The 18,864-nt window shown below is 37.1% G+C and overlaps 1 protein-coding gene across 3 annotated transcripts in view; it reads right to left on the reverse strand.

The window, feature by feature from the left end:
• Window positions 1-18,864, reverse strand: part of LOC150105295 (uncharacterized) — a 35,158-nt gene that overhangs the window by 6,243 nt on the left and 10,051 nt on the right. The window contains exons 2-3 of one of the 3 annotated variants that reach the window (XM_090394068.1): window positions 14,657-14,940; window positions 7,834-8,510 (exon numbers count right to left, since the gene is read on the reverse strand). In XM_090394068.1, the coding sequence (XP_090250194.1) occupies window positions 7,834-8,388 (555 nt within the window). In that variant the 5' untranslated portion in view covers window positions 8,389-8,510; window positions 14,657-14,940. Of the gene's footprint in view, window positions 1-7,833; window positions 8,511-11,551; window positions 11,755-14,656; window positions 14,941-18,864 lie in introns of those variants that run through there. The other 2 variants (XM_090394069.1, XM_090394067.1) reach the window with 2 other exon arrangements.

Genomic DNA, 18,864 nt, shown 5'->3' on the forward strand with positions numbered 1-18,864 from the left:
CTTAAAAGGCAAAATCTACAGGACAGTAGTGAGACTAGCTATGACGTATGCTATGGAAACTGTGACCCCGAGGAAAACTAACATCAGCAGGATGGAAGTAGCAGAGATGAGAATGCTTAGGTGGATGTGGGGTGTGACCAAATCATCGTCTGAGAAATTATTATGTGAGGGGAACAGTGAAAGTTACGAACTTAGGAGAGAAGATACAGGAGGCGAGATTGAGATGGTTTGGTCATGTGATGAGGAACGAAGAGTATGTGGGAAGAAAGGTTATGCAGATCGATGTGCAAGGGAAGAGGAAGCGCGGACGGCCAAAGAAGAGATGGAGATGGTGAAGGAGGACTTGAGGATGAAGGACTACAGCCCAAGACAGGAGGTTGTGGAGGAGACTCACCACAAACACGACCCTACTTAAGTGGGAAAAGTTGCAGAAGAAGAAGATCCTTCGTAGTACCCTACGGTCACGTTCGGTGAGTGTTGCGAATTGTCCGCTACGGGTAGCACTTGTAGTTTACTCCTTGCGCTTCCATCTCAGTATGGTATTGCTGATTGTTGACCTGGAATGGCCCAATTTGCCAAACAGATAGGCCTGTAACCAGTGATGCATCCAGGGAGGGGGACAAGAGGCCCTGACCCCCCTCCCCCCCCCAAAAAAAAAGTTAAAAAAACACTAGAAAAATTTCCAAAATATTTTTCCTAATTAAAATTCATTTTTTATTTATGGTGTGTCATGTCTTCTATTTCGAAAATGCTTATGAATTAGGGATCACATACGGTGAGAGAATCCTATAGCATGTTTCTCAACCTATGGTCCGCGACGATGGGACAGGTGGTCCACAGGCTTGAATTAACCAAATCTATATATTTTAATTATCCAAACAAAACAAATTAAAATTGAATAAGTAAGTAAGAATTATTAAAATAAAATGAATTTAAAAAAAAATAGTGGCAGAATGTTCATGGAATGAACATTCTGCCGCTATTTTAATTTGTAACGGCAGAATGACGAGTAATAAAAGAGGGGTGAAATGAAAAACAATATGGTTTTGTTGCTTCCACCTTCCCTTGCTGTTTTGTCAGATTTGAAGTGAACGTGTGTTGTCCACATGACCACATTCCAACCAATTGTTGTTTATTGATTTTTATTGTTGAAGGTTTTTCTCCTTCAACCAAGACTCAATATATCTTCAGAAGTGCTAAGTAATACTTAGACAAAATGTGTTGTGAGTTAACTCCAGTATTTATATATTTTTCGGAATTCGCGTGAAAAGCAAGCTGACAATTGAGTTGTGTTGGTAAAATACTCATAAGCCCTGTATTACTTAATCTTGGTACTTCTAAGCCTAGCTCCCACTGATGAGACCTCAATAAAGGTCGAAACCGGTCTGGGTAGTGCCCCCTTGCCTTTAATGCATAGCACCATACATCTCCTCAAGAAGATGGGCTTTGCATTAAGGGTGAATATCAAGAATAGTGATCAGAGCTTATTCCACCTTTTACCACGAATTGCCTTGACTTGCACTACTTTGTGGGTCAGTTAAACTTGCATTACGTGCAGGCGCAAACTTGACTTATTTGTCTGTTTGCTTACTTGGGAAATGGAGTAAAACCAGGTTTAAAATAGCTTGGCATCTAATTAATAACAATAGTTTTTAGTTAGATACTGTGTTTGCCGGTGCAACATATGGTTTTGCTTGAGTCTATATATACAGCATAGTTTCTGTATGAGGGGACATGTGATTTATTCATTAGTGTCGTTTTTATCCCAGTATATTTTATTTTATATATTTTATCCCAATTTACAGAATTGCACTATTTGTTGAGAAATATATTACACAGAGTGCTTATACCTTATTTACTGACATAATAAAAGTACTTGTTTTTCTTGCCTCTGCAATATAGTGGCTATTGAGGGAGGGCGTGTTGTTTACCGCGGGAGCAAGTTACTATCGCTCTACTCTGAACGTGTTTCAGCTTTTTTCATTTGCGAAACTTTTTAATCTTTTTTCGAAAAGTAAAATCAGGGGTGAGAGTTATATGCGAGTAAGTACGATATTTCAATTATGGATAAGTACATTGGTACCTTCTTTAAATGGAAAAATATCTCGGATGACAGTGATAATACAAAACGAGTTTGTAATGACAGTTGTTTGTGTGTAGTTTCTGAAGACAAGGTCTGTAACGAATCCACAGAAATACAGAATTCCCATCAGTTGCAATGCGATAATATTAATACGCTTAACGAAAGGAAATATTTGCTGACTTGCTGGACACTCGACCAGTGCATCGCATTCAAAGGTAAATACAATTGGTTAGTTTGTATAGGGGCCCCGAAACTGATTAGTTTAGAATTTAACCACTGGGAAAGGGTTTGTGTCCACCTCAAATCTCTGAAACAGAATTTGGAAACATTTTCCGAATAACTTTTTATAAGAAATAAGAAACTGTTGTGATTTCATGATCCATTTCAGGCTTGGAGTCACGAGAACGACCTTTCGTTATCGAAAAAAGAGCAGCTAATTGAGGTTTCAAGTGACAGTGGGCTTAAAATGCAATTCCGTGATCCTGGTTTGGCTCGATTCTGGATCTCGCCTTCAGTGAGAAGTGAATTTCCCGAATTATTTGAAGAAGTCGAAAACGTCATGCAGTTTTCTACAACCTATCTTTGCGAGAAACGATTTTCATGCTCCTTCAAATAAAAACAAAATACAGAATTCGTCTTAGTGTGTGTGTGCCGATCTTTGACTGAAGTTGACCAATATTGAGCCAGATATTCAGCAACTCTGCAGAGGCCGAGAAGCTGAACCATCTCATTAAAAGTAAATAGTAACATAATTATATCATTTTATTAAACAAGGGTTTGTGTCCACCTCAAAACTCTGAATTAAAACTGTTTTAATTTTTATCCACAAAATTTAATTTTTTTATCTATATATCCAGCCTGATTGGCCAACTCTCCAGCCAAAAGGATGCGAGTTCGAATCCCGCTGTGGGCATGGATGTTTGTGATTGTCTGTGAAAATATTAGTGGTGGTGGTGGTCGGCGGTAGACAGCGTTGGTGTAGATGATGATGATCGTGGTTGGTGAAGACGGAGAGTTGTAGAGTAGGTGCCCTTCCTCGATATGTCTTTGGACTACCTGGAGATGTTATGTAATAATAATATCGACAAGCTTTATATGTTCATTGTGCATCACATAGTTTGAATTTGGCACTTGGAAATGCTGTATCTGTAACAAATGAGAAATTGCATTGGCATAATTGAAAAGGTACACAATTTCTTCAATACCCCTAAAGACAGGACGTCCTTTCGGTTTATAATATTATAATATTAATATCTTTTAAGATTTATAATATCTTTATTTAGCTTGCAAAAAATATTTGCGTGCACCTTACCATTGTCTAAAATAAAGCAAAAATCTGACAGTGACCTCTTAATTGCCCTAAATTTTGTTGATGATGTTGTGGCTCAATTAAATACCGTTCATGAAACATACCGTTCTTCATTTAAAGATATTTACAATGAAGCATGTATAAAAGCCAATAAGTTTAATATTGACATTAAAAAGCCAAGGACTTCATCAAAACAAACATTAAGGTCCAATGTTTCAGCCGATTCTGTAGAAGAGTATTTCAGGAGAACTATTTCATTCCATTTATTGACTAAACTTCATGAACGTTTCACTCGGCACCGCAACATTTTGAAATATATATATTTTTTTTCTCTTCTACCAAATGAAAAAGATGCTCCAACAGCAAGTGCAATGGAAGATTTTCGTCAATTGTGTGAATTTTATGTCGGTGATGTGCCTTATAGAAATCCAGCAATTTTGAACGCCGAATTCAAGTTGTGGTATAAGAAATTTGAAAAACCGTTCGTAATAGCTTCATGCAAAAATGTCGTTGATGCAGTTTCAAAGTGTGACAAAATGATATATCCTAACATCTATAACTTATTAAAAATATTTGCAACGCTTCCGGTAACAACATGCGCCAGTGAAAGGTCATTTTCTAACTTACGCCTTTTAGAAACCTATTTAAGATCTATCATGACACAATCACGATTGAACGGACTGGCTTCCCTTCACTCGTGATATACACACACAGAGAGATTAATGTAACCACGACTGAAATAATTCAAGAGCTTTGTAAAAAGAAAAGAAAACTGGATTTGATTCTTTAAATAAATTTTTATAATCACCTAATGAATTTTATTGAATGAATGAAATTTAACGAATTTTAGTTGAACGGATAAAAAATATTTTTAATGCAAATTCATTGTATTAAAAATATTTTTATCCGTTCAACTCGTCCTCCCCCCCCCCCCCCCCGCGAGGAAGATGGGAGTATCATATTCCTCGAATTTATACCAGTTACAAACACATGACTTCTTTCGAAACAGTGTATATTTTATACTGGACGTTGTTTAATATTTGCTTAACACATGGTCATTTCTAAATGAAACAGGCTAAAGAACAAAGTAATTCACAACTATAATTGCACTCGCCTCGTAGCGTTAGTGCTTAAGGGTACTTGAAATAACCAACCTAACAATCTTCACTTGCAGTGATAATAAAATTTCTGTAGAACGATCGTAACTGAAGAGCTCCTAAAAGGAGCTGCAGCGGTATTGTTTTTTGCACAGATGCCATCTACTGCAGTGTCATTAATAATAATAAAATAAGCAAAGAAATTAATCTGATAAAAGTATATTATAAATTGTAAGACTTGAAAAGACACTTGCGGATGCTTGTTTAACAAGAAAATGTTTTTCCTGCAGACTGGATACTTATCTGTTATCTAAAATTCACTAGTCAGAAGCAGGCGACTTTGAATAATCCTTAAATTGACGTATGAGAAATGAACAGAATTATTATCCAGATCACGACTGTCATTAGCAAGCATGCAGACGATAATCCTCCGTACGAAATCTGTAACTCCTGTAGATCACGTATCCTCATTAATATGTATTTCATGAAAATGTAATTAGATAACTCAATTATTGGTACATGTGCATTATATCTAGAACATTACGAGTTTTCTTCCATCAGTTAATACTTGCATTGCAACTGTCTACAATAAATAATACTAGGTTTTTTCCCGTATCTTTTGAATGAAAATATGCCATCGTAACTAGATGGCGCTGCCGTCTACATTGTTTGTACTATTTTCATTACAAAAATAAATAAATAATAAGTTAAGACTGAGAACGTATGAAATTAATTGGGGCTTCATTTTGAAAATAGGCGTTATAATATCAGTTCCCATTTCACTTATATTGTTTTTCTTATTACAAATATCTCCTTATTTCAGTAAAGATGACCTTTAAAATCGTAATTTACATTATTATTTAGGAAAGTAAACGCACGTAAATGTTATCAACTAGGCTGCGAAATTTGATTTCATATTATATTTTAATTATTAATGTGTGGCATAAATTATCAGTACTGATTACCAAATTGAGAATCTTGTTGTTCCTGCACCACTTATCAAATTCAGTGGTTCTCAAACTGTGAGCTGTGGCGCCGCAGCGAAAATTATTTTTCAAATAGCTACTAAGTTTTTAGGGCAAAATACTTCGTAAGTAGTTTGAACCTAACTGCTTAATAAACTTTTAGGAATTATTATTTTGGCCGAGGTGACAAATTACTGAGATCCTAAGAGTGTTATGAACAGAAAACGTTTGGGAAGATTTAGTCTAATTTGAGCTTCAGCATACTGCAGCCATTGCAGTTCTAAATATTTACAAAACAAAAGACCAGAATGAGTTACAAGCACTCTCTGATTGTCAGTGAAGTAAAGAAAACTGTGCGATATCATCTTTGTCACTTTAAGAAGGTCAACAGAAGCTATTGAAGAATGAACAATCCGAACACACAAAATCAGTAGATGAAGCAGCATTTTAGTTCTGCAGATAATTCTGGGTGTGCGTGGTGAAATACAGAGAATCTAGCTGCTCACAGTAAAATTACCTGCTTTGAGTTGGTTCAGGACGCCACGCTATCGACTTCAATTGATTTGTTTATTCAAATAGTCTTCCAAGGTATAGACTAGCACTGGTCAATCAAACGAGGGCGCGCTTCCAACAAGACAGTGACAGACCGCACACACCAAATCGGGCTAAAGAAAACCCAAGCGGCTGGAGATGAAGCTACTTAATATACCCCTCCAAATATCCACCATGGAGAACTACAACAAAACAGTCACCATCCCATGCATTAAAGGCGGATCGGAAAAGATATCTAGAATTCTCAATAAAGATCTCAACTACGCACTGTATTCAGACCGTGTGCCAAATTAGCAACTCTCATCCGTTCACCCAAGGAAAGCATCTCTCCTTTATCACATCCAGGAGTCGACGAAGTACCCTGCTCGTGTGATCAAGCTTACTACGGTCAAACAGGAAGAACTGTGGACATCTGCATCAGTGAACATAAAAATATACAACCGGCACTATCGCTATGGCAAGTCGAGCCCAGCGGACCATGCTCTGGATACCCTTCACACAGGATTAACTGGAAGAAAATGAAAGTACTGCACAGAAGCTTTTACAAGTCAGAGGGATTGTTCTTAGAAGCAACAGAAGCCTCGAAACATACTCCGAACCTTAACAAATATTGCTGTATAAATTTGCCTAAGATTTGGGAGACAGTCATCTTAAGACATAACTAGCAGTTGCTTTCTCTCTCTGTCTGTGTTTTAACATAGAGGTCGCCTAATTAGGACTTTAGTCTTTGTGTTGTTGCTACAATTTTTCAAACTATCCCATTATTACACCATGTTGTAGTGTCGCGTACTGTGACAAACTGTTTTGTGCTCTGAAGATGCTGGTTATAACACCAGCGAAATATCAGCAATAAATCGATAAATAATTATTTCCTAATCTTTGTGTTCTGATATATTACCCTCAAAATTAGTCAACATTAATATACCCCTACATACTTCAGATCTCGTTTATTATTATTATTTGACACTCCCAGGGAGTCCAAAGACTCATCGAGGGAGGGCATCTACACTACAACTCTGTCTCCACCACTCAATCCGCCAACTGACCTCAACTATACCAACGCCACTTTACCGCCGATCACCACCACTAATTTTTCCATAGACAATCACAAACATCCAAGCCTACGGCAAGATTCGAACCCACAGCCATATGGCTGGAGAGCGGATACGCTAACCACTTGGCCAGCCAGGCCGGCTCAAATGTTATTATTTGTCACTTCCAGGGAGTCCAAAGACTCATCGAGGGAGGGCATCTACTCTACAGCTCTGCTTCCACCACTAGTATTTCCACAGACAATCAAAACCATCCATGCCCACGCCGGGATCCGAACCTGCAGCCTCTTGACTGGAGAGCGGACACGCTAATCACTCGGCCAGCCAGGCTGGGCATTTATGGGATTATTTCGACGATGGTCCTCAACATTCACGAAGCGCAGACTTCGCGGCGAGATCCTCTTTTTCATCTACTGTTAAAACTGGCCCTAGATTTTTTTAAAAATGTTTTCTTGTATATTGAAGAATGTCACCCTTGTAAATGTGCCAGTACAATCATGAGTTTGCTTTTCTTGTTTGTAGAGTCGGTCCTCTGTGCAGGACTTATATCGTAAAGAAATTGAGACGACTTGCCGAGAGATTAATCAAGACGATGAACAAAAATGGCTTCTTTTCTTGAACAATGTTTTTCAAATGCAATCCGTAAAGTGCTAAAATAAAAACATTCAAATTCGAAACAACAAACATCACAATAACACCTTCGTTCTATTACATTTTAAAATATCTTTATCGGGAAATTTTTTTTCAACCTTAGCTAAGCAGATTTGTGACTTACCATTTGCGAATTGCGGTTGTATGCATCCAATAGGTCAGTGAAGTCGGCACACGGCGCTCCAGTGGATCGCAGAGGAAACACATCCTTGCCTTTGGTCCTTATGTCCCCGAAACCGAACGCATAAATGGGGGCGTTGTGCAGGAGCGGCCCAACTGCTTGTGAAAGAATCGAAATGACTTTCTGGTAAGGGTTGTGCACGGACGATCCTTTAAGCGCATGCAGGCATTCTCCTTTGAAGGTCCGTCGGCCCTGCCACTCGTTGCTGGCGCTGAAGTCGATACCGACGATAAGACGCGCCCTGTCCATTCCGGCATTCTTCATGGCGATAGTGACTTCCTCGAAGGTCCGGAAGTGGTCCCTGAATGCTACGAAGGATCGCACTTGGTCCTTGGACAGTCCAAGCACGGCAAAGATGCTGGTGTTTGAATATTCGGGTTCAGCTTGCTGTTCCACGTAGCTCCTGCTCTGCACTTGCTCCATTGTCTCAGAAAGGTAGTGATCGAACAGTACCAAGGCCACCAGGGTGGCTACTACGAACAACACCAGCTCAACCATGGTCACTGTGTAGTCCTCATTGCACTATATTCACTCACAGACCCAGTTGGGCGTAATTTGTTAGCTCATGGAGTACGCCAGTGCGTTTGTAGCGACACGACAGGACTTGCGCCCCTTTCGTTCTGTAAGAGATTGGGCAAGATATTAGTTAATAGGCATTATTTTAACCTCCATAATCTTTTAATCTTCACTTCCTGTTACATGTCACATGACTAGAAGAGACTGAAAGTGCATACCAAAACTTGCTGGTTGCCAGATATGTGCTGTTTGTTAATCCCTAATTGTCATAAAGAACTTGTTGAATTTTATGTCCATTAAATAGAATGATTAGTGCAAAAACACTAGAAATTAGTACAGAAACACACTAGAATCAAACTATATAATGTCTTGTCAAAACCAACTCTACTGTACGGAAGCGAAACATGGACCATGAAAAGGAAAGATGAAAAACGAATTCAAACAGCAAAAATGAAGTTCCTCAGAAAAACAGCCGGATATACCAAGTGGGACCACAAAACAAATGAAGAAATCTTACAGTCCCTGAAAATAAAACCAATTAATTATTACATAAGACAGTATACGCAAAACTGGATAGAACATTTAAATCGAATGGACAACAGCAGACTACCAAAAATATTACACAGATACAAAATAAGCGAAAAAAGAAGAATCAGAAGACCAAGAAAGAGATGGCATGAGACCGGAACAGGCCACTTGGCCTAAAATCCATGTTAAAAAGAAGAAATAGAATGATCTTTTTTTTTTCACTTACCTGAATAGGCAAATTGTTAGACTTCCCATTTATCTCACAGGTGCGACTGGCGTTTTTGGTTTTGTCCGGAGCGATTTATATTTTTTTTATATAGTAAAACTACAAAATTAAAGCTTCGTGTTGCGGGGTGCTGTTAATATCGCAGAATTGCTAGTGTTGGGAAGAAAATCGTTACTATAAAGCAGGCGTGGCCAACTTCATTCTATACGAGGGCCAATATATGATGAGTAGTAGCGTCACGGACCGCACACTTTTAGACAGAACTTAAATAAAAAAGAAACTCTGCATTTTTTAAGGCAATAGTTATATGTATTGAATTACTATATTTGTTAAATCATTTCACTACTGGGAGAACAATATAAAATACTCGAAACTGAGTCTCTGAAACGGATCACTGTAACCAGAGCAGAGCAAGTGACTTTCGATGATGCGGTACTCTGGAGCACATAGAAATCCCCCCCCCCCCCCACTACTACAACTCGCACAGAGAAGCAGTAGATTTTGTAAATTGAATAATCTTTTTAAAGCTATTTTGATTCCGTGTTGAGAATATAAACTCTTTCCGTCATCAGAAATAATGAATATAACTAGTATACCAATCAGAAAATCTGCGGTCGAAACTAATGGCTAAATTGATAATACATATAATTTAATACAGTTTTCATCCTGCTTTTGGCCACCTATGCTATAAAGGGTTTATTTTTTTAAAGGATATTTGAAGACATTACTAATTTCTTACACTAATTTAAATGCGTTTAAAAATTCAAATTTCTACACTGAAATGGATACGATCAGCAAAAGCATATTACTTTTCTCCTGTGAAGTAATTACATCTGCTTCAGTTTTCATTATGGGGTGAGCGAATACAGTTTGATATAAATTGTAATGTTTTAAATTGGTTGCTCTATTGAATGTTTAAATCCGTAGGTCTTAAGTGTTTCAATCTGATATTAGTTTCTTAAAGGTGTGTGTGAAGGAATAAATTTAAAAAAAACCTCGGCAGCTGCTTTCTTGCATTTCCTCGAATATGCAAGAAAGTAAATATCTTGTAAATACCGTAAAATCAAGTAACCTGCTTGTTAAATATATTCTGATAGTAAATTGCTTTTCAAAAAGTTTTGACCACAATTAAGCAAAAGATTTTTAATTGCTATTTTGGATGTCTTTTTTTTATTATTGATCAGGGAGTCACATTATTATTAAGTGACATCTCCAAGGAGTCTAAAGACTCGCTGAGAGTGGGCACCTGCTCTACAACTCTCCACCAACTACAACGAACCTCGACTACACCAACGCCATCTACTGCCCACCCACCCCCCACTGGTATATTTTCACAGACAATCACAAACATCCATACCCACCATACACTGTGGGATTCGAACCCGCAGCCTTCTGGCTGGAGAGCGGATATGCTAACCACTCAGCCAGGTGATTGCCGTATTATTTACATCATAATGTACTTGACAAGTGCACGACTGACATTTTATTTGATATGATGGATGCCCTTTGGTTTATAAAGCGTAAAGTTCGAAATCAACAAAGAACAAATATGGTCTTTTCAAGAGTTAGTTATCTGGTCGATGCTTACGTATAATGCATGGACGCCTTGAAAAGAAACGGAGAAGCTTCTTGTCAAATCACGTGGGTCTGCCTAAAGCGCACTCCTCGGTAAGCTTTTAGCAGAGGAGGTCACGGAAAAATAAATTTTTCCTCTCCAGAAACTGGTTAGGCTTAATGGAAAAGCAGCCCAGGAACACGCATTGGATTGTGACATGCTGAGAGGTTTCTTGCCCTCGGTTGTTTTCCTGTTTATGTGACATACCGTCTACTTCAAAGCCAATCGTATACCTCCACGTAGAGACACAGCTACGATTTTTGGATCTTCCTCTTCCGTACATTGCTGGGATTTCGATTTGCACCCCGAATTAGTGAGTCGATGTTCACGGCATATATGTGCTGCCTGCCAAACTCATAAGTTGAAGCTGACGCCAACTTAGTAGCTTAATGTGCAGGCATTTTGCATATCGAAGTACTCCACTTCGTGCCGAAATACTAACTGTAAGTTATTAAATTTAATGTCATCGGAATACTGAATTATGCAAATTAAGTGACCTACAATTCCGCTTTGCGTAATAGGAAAATATGGCCTAGCGATTTTGCAGTCGTTAAATTCTCCCAACATTTTTTTCCCGGTTTCAACTACGTATTTAATATTCTGTATGGCGTATAATAGATTTATTTTAAATGGTTATTGAATGCATTTTATATCAAAAATCGTTTTTGTGAGAAATAGGCGGTAAAGTCTTCGCTCAAAATCCAGAATTTTAACGTCTGAGCATGCGCCTGTTATAATAAAAAAACGAGACGAAATATTTGAATTTCCTCGCTCACCTGCCTGGGAACAGTGCCCGGGACAAATATTGATTTTTAATTCACCTGCTTCCAAAGATCAGACGTGGGCGGAAATCACTCAGAAGCCCTTCAATAAAACTCCGCTCATATGACCAACTCGTGCCGCACTAAAAGCACTCGAAATGCTACTGGCAAAGAAACAACACACCGCGAATGCGGTCACCTTCGCCATTAAACAGAACTGACGATAACGTAGCCACGCACGCCTGTCTGCTTCCTTCCATGCAGATATTAAGGACAGCACCGCGAGATAAGATGTTCTTTTCTCTGTTTTCCATAATCAGTTTTGTGCACTTAAAAAGAAAAGGACAGTTTGCTGCCAGACCATCGTTTTAAATGATTAGTCGATACGAGAATGACGTCACTGCTTTTACAAGTTGATATCTGCTGCTCGCGGAAATAGGTTATGGGTGTGAAAACTTGTTCTGCTTCGTGTCGATCTATCCCGCTCCAAACGATAGCTTCATAAAAGACAGACTTGCAAGGTTGCCCTCACTCATGCATAAATAAATACATATGTAAAAGTAACTCGTGTACATGGCTATTGAAGCGAGATTATCGGGAAAACTGTCACCATATTTCCTGCCTGGTTTGCCAATGGGCAGCGAGGACAATGCCGATCTGTGGCATGGATATTTGCGACTGTCTTAGGTGGAAAACGATTTTTATCGTCTGGTGTTGAGACTCAACCTGATCACTGGAAACCTGAAGTGACTTGAAGCATTGGAAAAAGGTCATTTGGTACATTACTTGAGTGCCAGGTGTTGCTAAGGATTACATAATTCGAAGAACTAAAGACCAAACGTCTCTTTTATTTCAAACCACAATCTCCAATTAAAAAATGCAGCGTCTTAGACAGTTTTCGAGGATGTTCTTAATTATAATTTGCTGAAAAATGAATTACATTTGCGAACAGTTTTTGTAGTTGAAATGAATATATTTTTTAATATCTTACTTTATCCTTTAGCCTGTGTAGCTCAGTTGATGTTGCGTTTGCACACCACGGCGCTTGACCGCACGAAGGATGACTTCTTGGTTTCGAATCTAGTCGGCGATTAGAAGAAATTTTTCTAAGCCTTTTTTCAACTGGTTCCTGAGTTAGTCGATCTCTGGCACAGGAAAGCGTTTTATTCTTCCAGAAACTACGGGTTTTTCATCCCGTAAACTCAAGAAAATCGACAGTAGAACCCACACGAGTTCAGACATTAAATACGAGTGTTAGGGACCACGAGATGGCGGCACTGTTGAGCCGCCTCACTTCATTGCGTGCTGCTTAATTAGTGATAGCCTTGGGCCAGCTATCTCTGATTGGTACCAGTGGAGATTGAACTGCCCACTCAGTCTCCAAAAGTTAGATAGTGTTAAACGGCCTCACCTACTCCCTATATACGGGAATAAAAAGGCGTTAGCTGATTTTTTTTTTTTACTTTATCCTAAAGAACGGTGCAAACGTTTTAACCATGTATCGATAAAAGGAAGTTAGAAGATTGATTTATTTATTATTTCCCAAAGGGAGTCTGTGGAGCTCCTTTAGTCCCTAAGTATCTTTCTGTAAAACACTGAACAGCCAGTCTCCAACCTTCAAGCTTCCACGGTAAGCTCGAGCTGGTAATTGTTAACTTTAAACGGTCATTTTTTTTTTTTTTTAAATAACGAAACCTGTGGTGCGTTCATAATTAGAAGAAACACACGTATAAACCACAGTGAAAATTATTTAATTGTAAATATTTCATCCTAAGTATTTTAGGACATCATCAGTACAGTATTTAAACAAAAATTAGGAATAACATACAGTTAGGGCGCATGATTACAATAGAATCTCATGAAAACGTGCATAACGTTGCTAAAGTAGTACAAAAAAAAAAAAAACGTTAATTATTTAACACAGTTTTGTATGATAATTTCCCATACTTTAGGAATAGTAAGGACGTTGCGGTTTAGGTTTGGTCTGTGTAGTAGGGCTTCAGAACTTTCTTTGTATAAACGTTCATGTTTAAATAAAGATCTATGTAAAAGTTTAGCCTTTTCCCAATGGATCCTATGGTTTGGATTTTCAATTCCGTGTTGAGAGAGGCCAGATTTTTGCGGTTTAAGAAGACGAATGTGGTCTTGATGTTCCGAGATGCGTTTCTGAACAGACCTTTGGGATTATATGGATATAATCCCAAAACAACTCAAAAAATCATCAGTCACTTCTGCATACATCAAACTAGACAGGAAGAAGTGCATAGGATTTCCATACCTTACGTTAAAGGCATCTCAGAACGTCTTTCTAAAATTATGAAGAAAAACAATTTTGCCACTACTTACAAACCTATCAACCAAATTTACAACTTATTACCTTCTCCTAAGGACAAATTCTCACCCTTGATGTTACCTGGTGTTTATGAGATTCCATGCTCATGCAAATTATCTTACTTTGGACAGACACGTAGGTCTGTTCAGAAACGCATCTCGGAACATCAAGACCACATTCGTCTTCTTAAACCGCAGAAATCTGGCCTCTCTCAACACGGAATTGAAAATCTAAACCATAGGATCCATTGGGAAAAGGCTAAACTTTTACACAGATATTTATTTAAACATGAACGTTTATACAAAGAAAGTTCTGAAGCCCTACTACACAGACCAAACCTAAACCGCAACGAGGTCCTTACTATTCCTAAAGTATGGGAAATTATCATACAAAACTGTGTTAAATAATTAACGTTTTTTTTTTTTTTTTTTTTTTTTTTATTACTACTTTAGCACGTTATGTACGTTTCATGAGATTCTATTGTAATCATGCGCCCTAACTGTATGTTATTCCTAATTTTTGTTTAAATACTGTACTGATGATGTCCGAAGATACTTAGGATGAAATATTTACAATTAAATAATTTTCACTGTGGTTTATACGTGTGTTTCTTCTAATTTTAAACGGTCATATTTTTTAAATACGCAGAAAAAAAATCAGTTTTTTTGTAAGGAAAAACACCCTGCTTTCTTTAACAAAGGTCATATAACCCTGGAACTGGCTAAAGAAAGTCTTATCAGAATTATTATAAAAATATTAGTTTGCTCTTTAATCTGAAATTTACCAACCTGATGGCCGGCCTGGTTGGCCGAGTGGTTAGCGTATCCGCTTTCCAGCTAAAAGGCTGCGGGTTCGAATCCCGCCGTGGGCATGCATTTCTGTGATTGTCTTTCACCTTGATACATTTATTCATACAAGTGAATAAACACCCTCCCAAGATGGACTGGGTAACCATAAAAGTAGACCTAACCCCCATTGGGTCTCTAGAAATGGCTTCGGGTTTATCTAATCGTTATCCTCATCCACGCCACTTCTAGACGTCTGCAACTTTTCGCAGATGGAATTCACATTTCTTAAAAAAAAAAAATCTGCTATCAGTATTATAATAATTGCGAAAAAAGTAATTCCATTTTGAAATCTTGTTTACGATAGATTTTATTATTATTGAGATGAAATTTCAGAGCCTCAAGCGAGTAATTATTGTAAGACCATTACATTATTGTTTTGGCTCTGCAGAATTTATCCCCCCCCCCATTCGTGTTTCAGGGCGAGGAATAACTTTTATCAGGAATGCGATCCATGAGACCTCCCATCGTAGCCCACCAGTCAATTTCACAAACTGAACTTAAGAATATTAAAAAAAAAAAAAAAAATTGGTACCTCTTATAAAGTTTATCTTCCCTTACATAACACTAAATACACTATCTTCTCGTCCCTCAATTTATTAAAACAATGAAAAAAATATTTCCCTGAAAATGTGGAAAAAGCTACCCTTCGTGTTCCAGTTTTAGCTTCGCCTTTTCTGTTTTTCTCATTAATCTTATTTGTTTTGAAGATAATTCTCGAGCATCTTCATCCTCACGTTCTATCGTAAATGTAAGGGTATCTTTGTGTTATCGTTAATTACTTTGTGATCGTTAATCACAAAAATGTTTTCTTTGGATTGCACGAGTATTCATCGCGACCTCTTGTGAGCAAAGAAGTAGTGATTATTGATTTGTTAGGAGAGAGGGTTTTTTCCGTATTTTCATACTCAGGAATTTAGTGGTATCATTTACTGATTCATAATTCAAATGTAGATCTGATAGAACCTATTCAGTGCAGGCAATGAAAAATGTATAAAATGATATTCTCACCAACGAATCGTCGTCAACCTATGTTAATTGACACCATACTGGGACTAAGGGATCCTTGAATTTTTCAAGCTACTTCAGGCTTTCAGGGTCGTAATCTCATAATGGATTAAAAATAAATCCTCAACAACCTGAGGTGGTAATTAAAAAAAAATAATGTTATTCCATAATAACATTATTTTTGTATTTTAGGGAGAAATGTGTTGCATTTAAGAATGTAAATCCCCCTCCTCCCGTGTATAATGCTGTCTAATATGTGCCATTTTAATGAAATAAGTACCCCCCCCCCCCATTCTCATTATTCGTAAGTTTTTCATCGCTTAACTGTATTTTAATTATGCAGATTAGGCTTAACTGCTGTGTAAGGCTTCCGAAAATAATAAAACCCAAGTTGTTTCAATAATATTCAAAATATCAATAACTTTTATAATTTGAAATATAAAACCAAAACATACAATTGCTAAATCACATTAAATAATGCAAACTTTGTGTTTAATTTCACCTGGCAGACCGTTACATAGGCTTATTGCACTGAGTTATACTTTGCGCCACTTTTGACATTAGCATAATAAGGGCGTGCATGCGTGATTCATTGCTGCAGGTGTTTTCATCACGAATTATGGCCAGTTTTCATTACAGTACTGTACGTTTATTTTATTGCATGGGCAAAATTGAGTTTGACGTGTTATTCTTTTACATGCATTATACAAAATCCTATTCGGATATTTAAATAACCAAAACAAGTCTAATTTATATTTTGTTGCAGGTTTCCGCTGCATGCAAACAAAATACGTGACGGAGTTAGGAGATAGTTTATCATATCAAATTAGAAGTTATGTAATACTCGTGTCATGTAATAAGAATGTATAGAGTTATCTAGGGTATTTTAGATTGATATATCCTCCCATAAGCATTTCAACAAATTGCTTCAATATTTATTACTAACAAAATTTAACCGGCTTCGTTAACCTTTTAAGCTTTAAAATTAATTTTTTTCCAGCTTTCAAGATACAACTTTATATTAGTTATTTAACGATCTGCATCATTCGTGAAGCTCTGTGAGGATTTAACAAATTAGCTTTCGTACTTACATTTTTCCTATTTGATCTTCACCTTTTTCATTTTATGACTGTTGACTTTACTTCTGCCATTAACGAATTATAAAACTACAATTTAATATACCGATATGAAATAACTTATGCCATAATTATAGCCGTTGAACTCATGCTTCCATCTAGCGTCAAAAAAATTAATTCATGCATACTACGTTCTTCTGCGCTGAGGTAGAGAGACACACACACACACACACACACACAAAAAAAAACATTAACATATGATGAAAATTTTGCCAAATATAGCACAAAACTACCCAAATTATGCAAAGAAATCATGCATGATTTGGAGATACATATTTGAATAGATAAACAACCACCAATTAATCATAATTACTTTATCGTAAACGTAACACATCAGCATATAAGAAACTTGTATTCCTGTGTTCGCAAATGAACAACCTTGAATTTTCTTAAAGAGCGAAAATATGGGTACTATTTCTTGATCACTTCGGTTCCAAAGCTAAAAATCTCAACAAGCGAATCGTGAGAGAAAAAATAAAGCGCCATCAGGACATAAAGTGCGTATTTGGAATTCAAGTATTTAAACATGCATATTAATATCCTTATTGATGATATGCTGTGTATTTAAAATATAGCATACAGATTGCATTTTATTTTACGTTTTGTAAAATTTACATGTAGGAAAGTGCACATTTAAGTAAAATGTCAAATGTTGTGGATTTAATTTTATCACTTAAATGTGTGAACGCTCACGCGAGAAAGGAGCAGTATAGTGTTTATTTATTTATTTATAAGTAGTTGCTTGCAGCGCCAATTTATGAATGTGTCAAAGAATGCAACTTTTTTTCTTTTTAATATATTTAACTAATGCTAAAAGAGTATATTTTTATTTAATGTTATGTTTAAATAGCATAATTATTATAGCGTAAAGGAGACAAATACCCACCAAAAATAGAGGTTTTTTTTTTGCATACACCAAAGATATTAGTCTGGAGTCGAGAAGAAGTAGATTAAAAATCGAATTAGAGCAAAGTCGGAATCGTTCAGAGAGGGTAATTAATTTGAAATTTTCTTTTCCGAGTTTGCAGATGAAACAGGCGAGCTACTTACGATATAAATTATTTTCGGTGAGTGGTTCTTTGTTTAACCACGCTCAAGGTCATTCCAGAAGAATCGTTGCTTTCGAAATGAATATCAACACAGAAACCTTTTTTCTGACGGTTTGATGCTCAAGGCACACAGTCGGCAGTTTCATCTTTCTCTCATGAACCACTCCATCTTTTGCCGTAGGCTGAATTTATTTTGCTTCGCTTCTGTCGTCATCATGAGTGATGTGGACACGGAGTACTTCGAAAATAGGTCTTGGAAATGCGTGGTCTAGCGTAGCATTATTGATTTTTTTTTCCGGCCATCCAGAAGGAAACTTGGATAAAATGAAAAAGTGTGTTTGAGCTCCTCGAGGATACGAAGGTTACTGTTGACAGTAGAAGCTAATTACTAGGGTGGAGCTCGCTAGTAATTTTTTTATGAATCGATGACTTTCGGACATGCTTTATTCGGAAAAGGAGGGATCGCGAGATCTGCACCTTAATGGAAAACTTTTTTTTTTTTTTTTTATGAGAGCAAGCAAATGTAACGCACAATTCATGTGGCACATGCTTTTCAAGAAAAGAAAATAAGATTGGCGACAATAATGCTTTTCGTCTAACGATTGACGAAAATGACAATGTCGCAAATTTTATTCGATTTTCATTTTTAAAAAAGAGGGTGGGGTGGAAGAAGGATACAGCCCTTCTAGACAATGTCACCTCGCTGAGACGGATACAAAAAATGACGAGACTTTGATGTCGTTATGAAAAATAGCAAAATACCGATATTGATAAGACAAAGTCTCTCTTTTGGGTTTGCTTCAGAATTTTTAGGAGCGAAGATAGAAAGAAGTGTTGACGACATTTGGCGATGCAAATTTATTTCTCTTAATTTTAAAACTGATAAAAATGTGAAAGTACATCTCAAAATATTACTTTCAAAATCTTCTTTTGAGGTTTTTGCATTCATTACAAAATA

Source organism: Typopeltis vanoorti, chromosome 6, assembly GCF_054136105.1.
Source record: "Typopeltis vanoorti isolate ZY-2024b chromosome 6, IOZ_Tvanoo_1.0, whole genome shotgun sequence".
In the NCBI taxonomy this organism is placed as follows: Eukaryota; Metazoa; Arthropoda; class Arachnida; order Uropygi; family Thelyphonidae; genus Typopeltis; species Typopeltis vanoorti.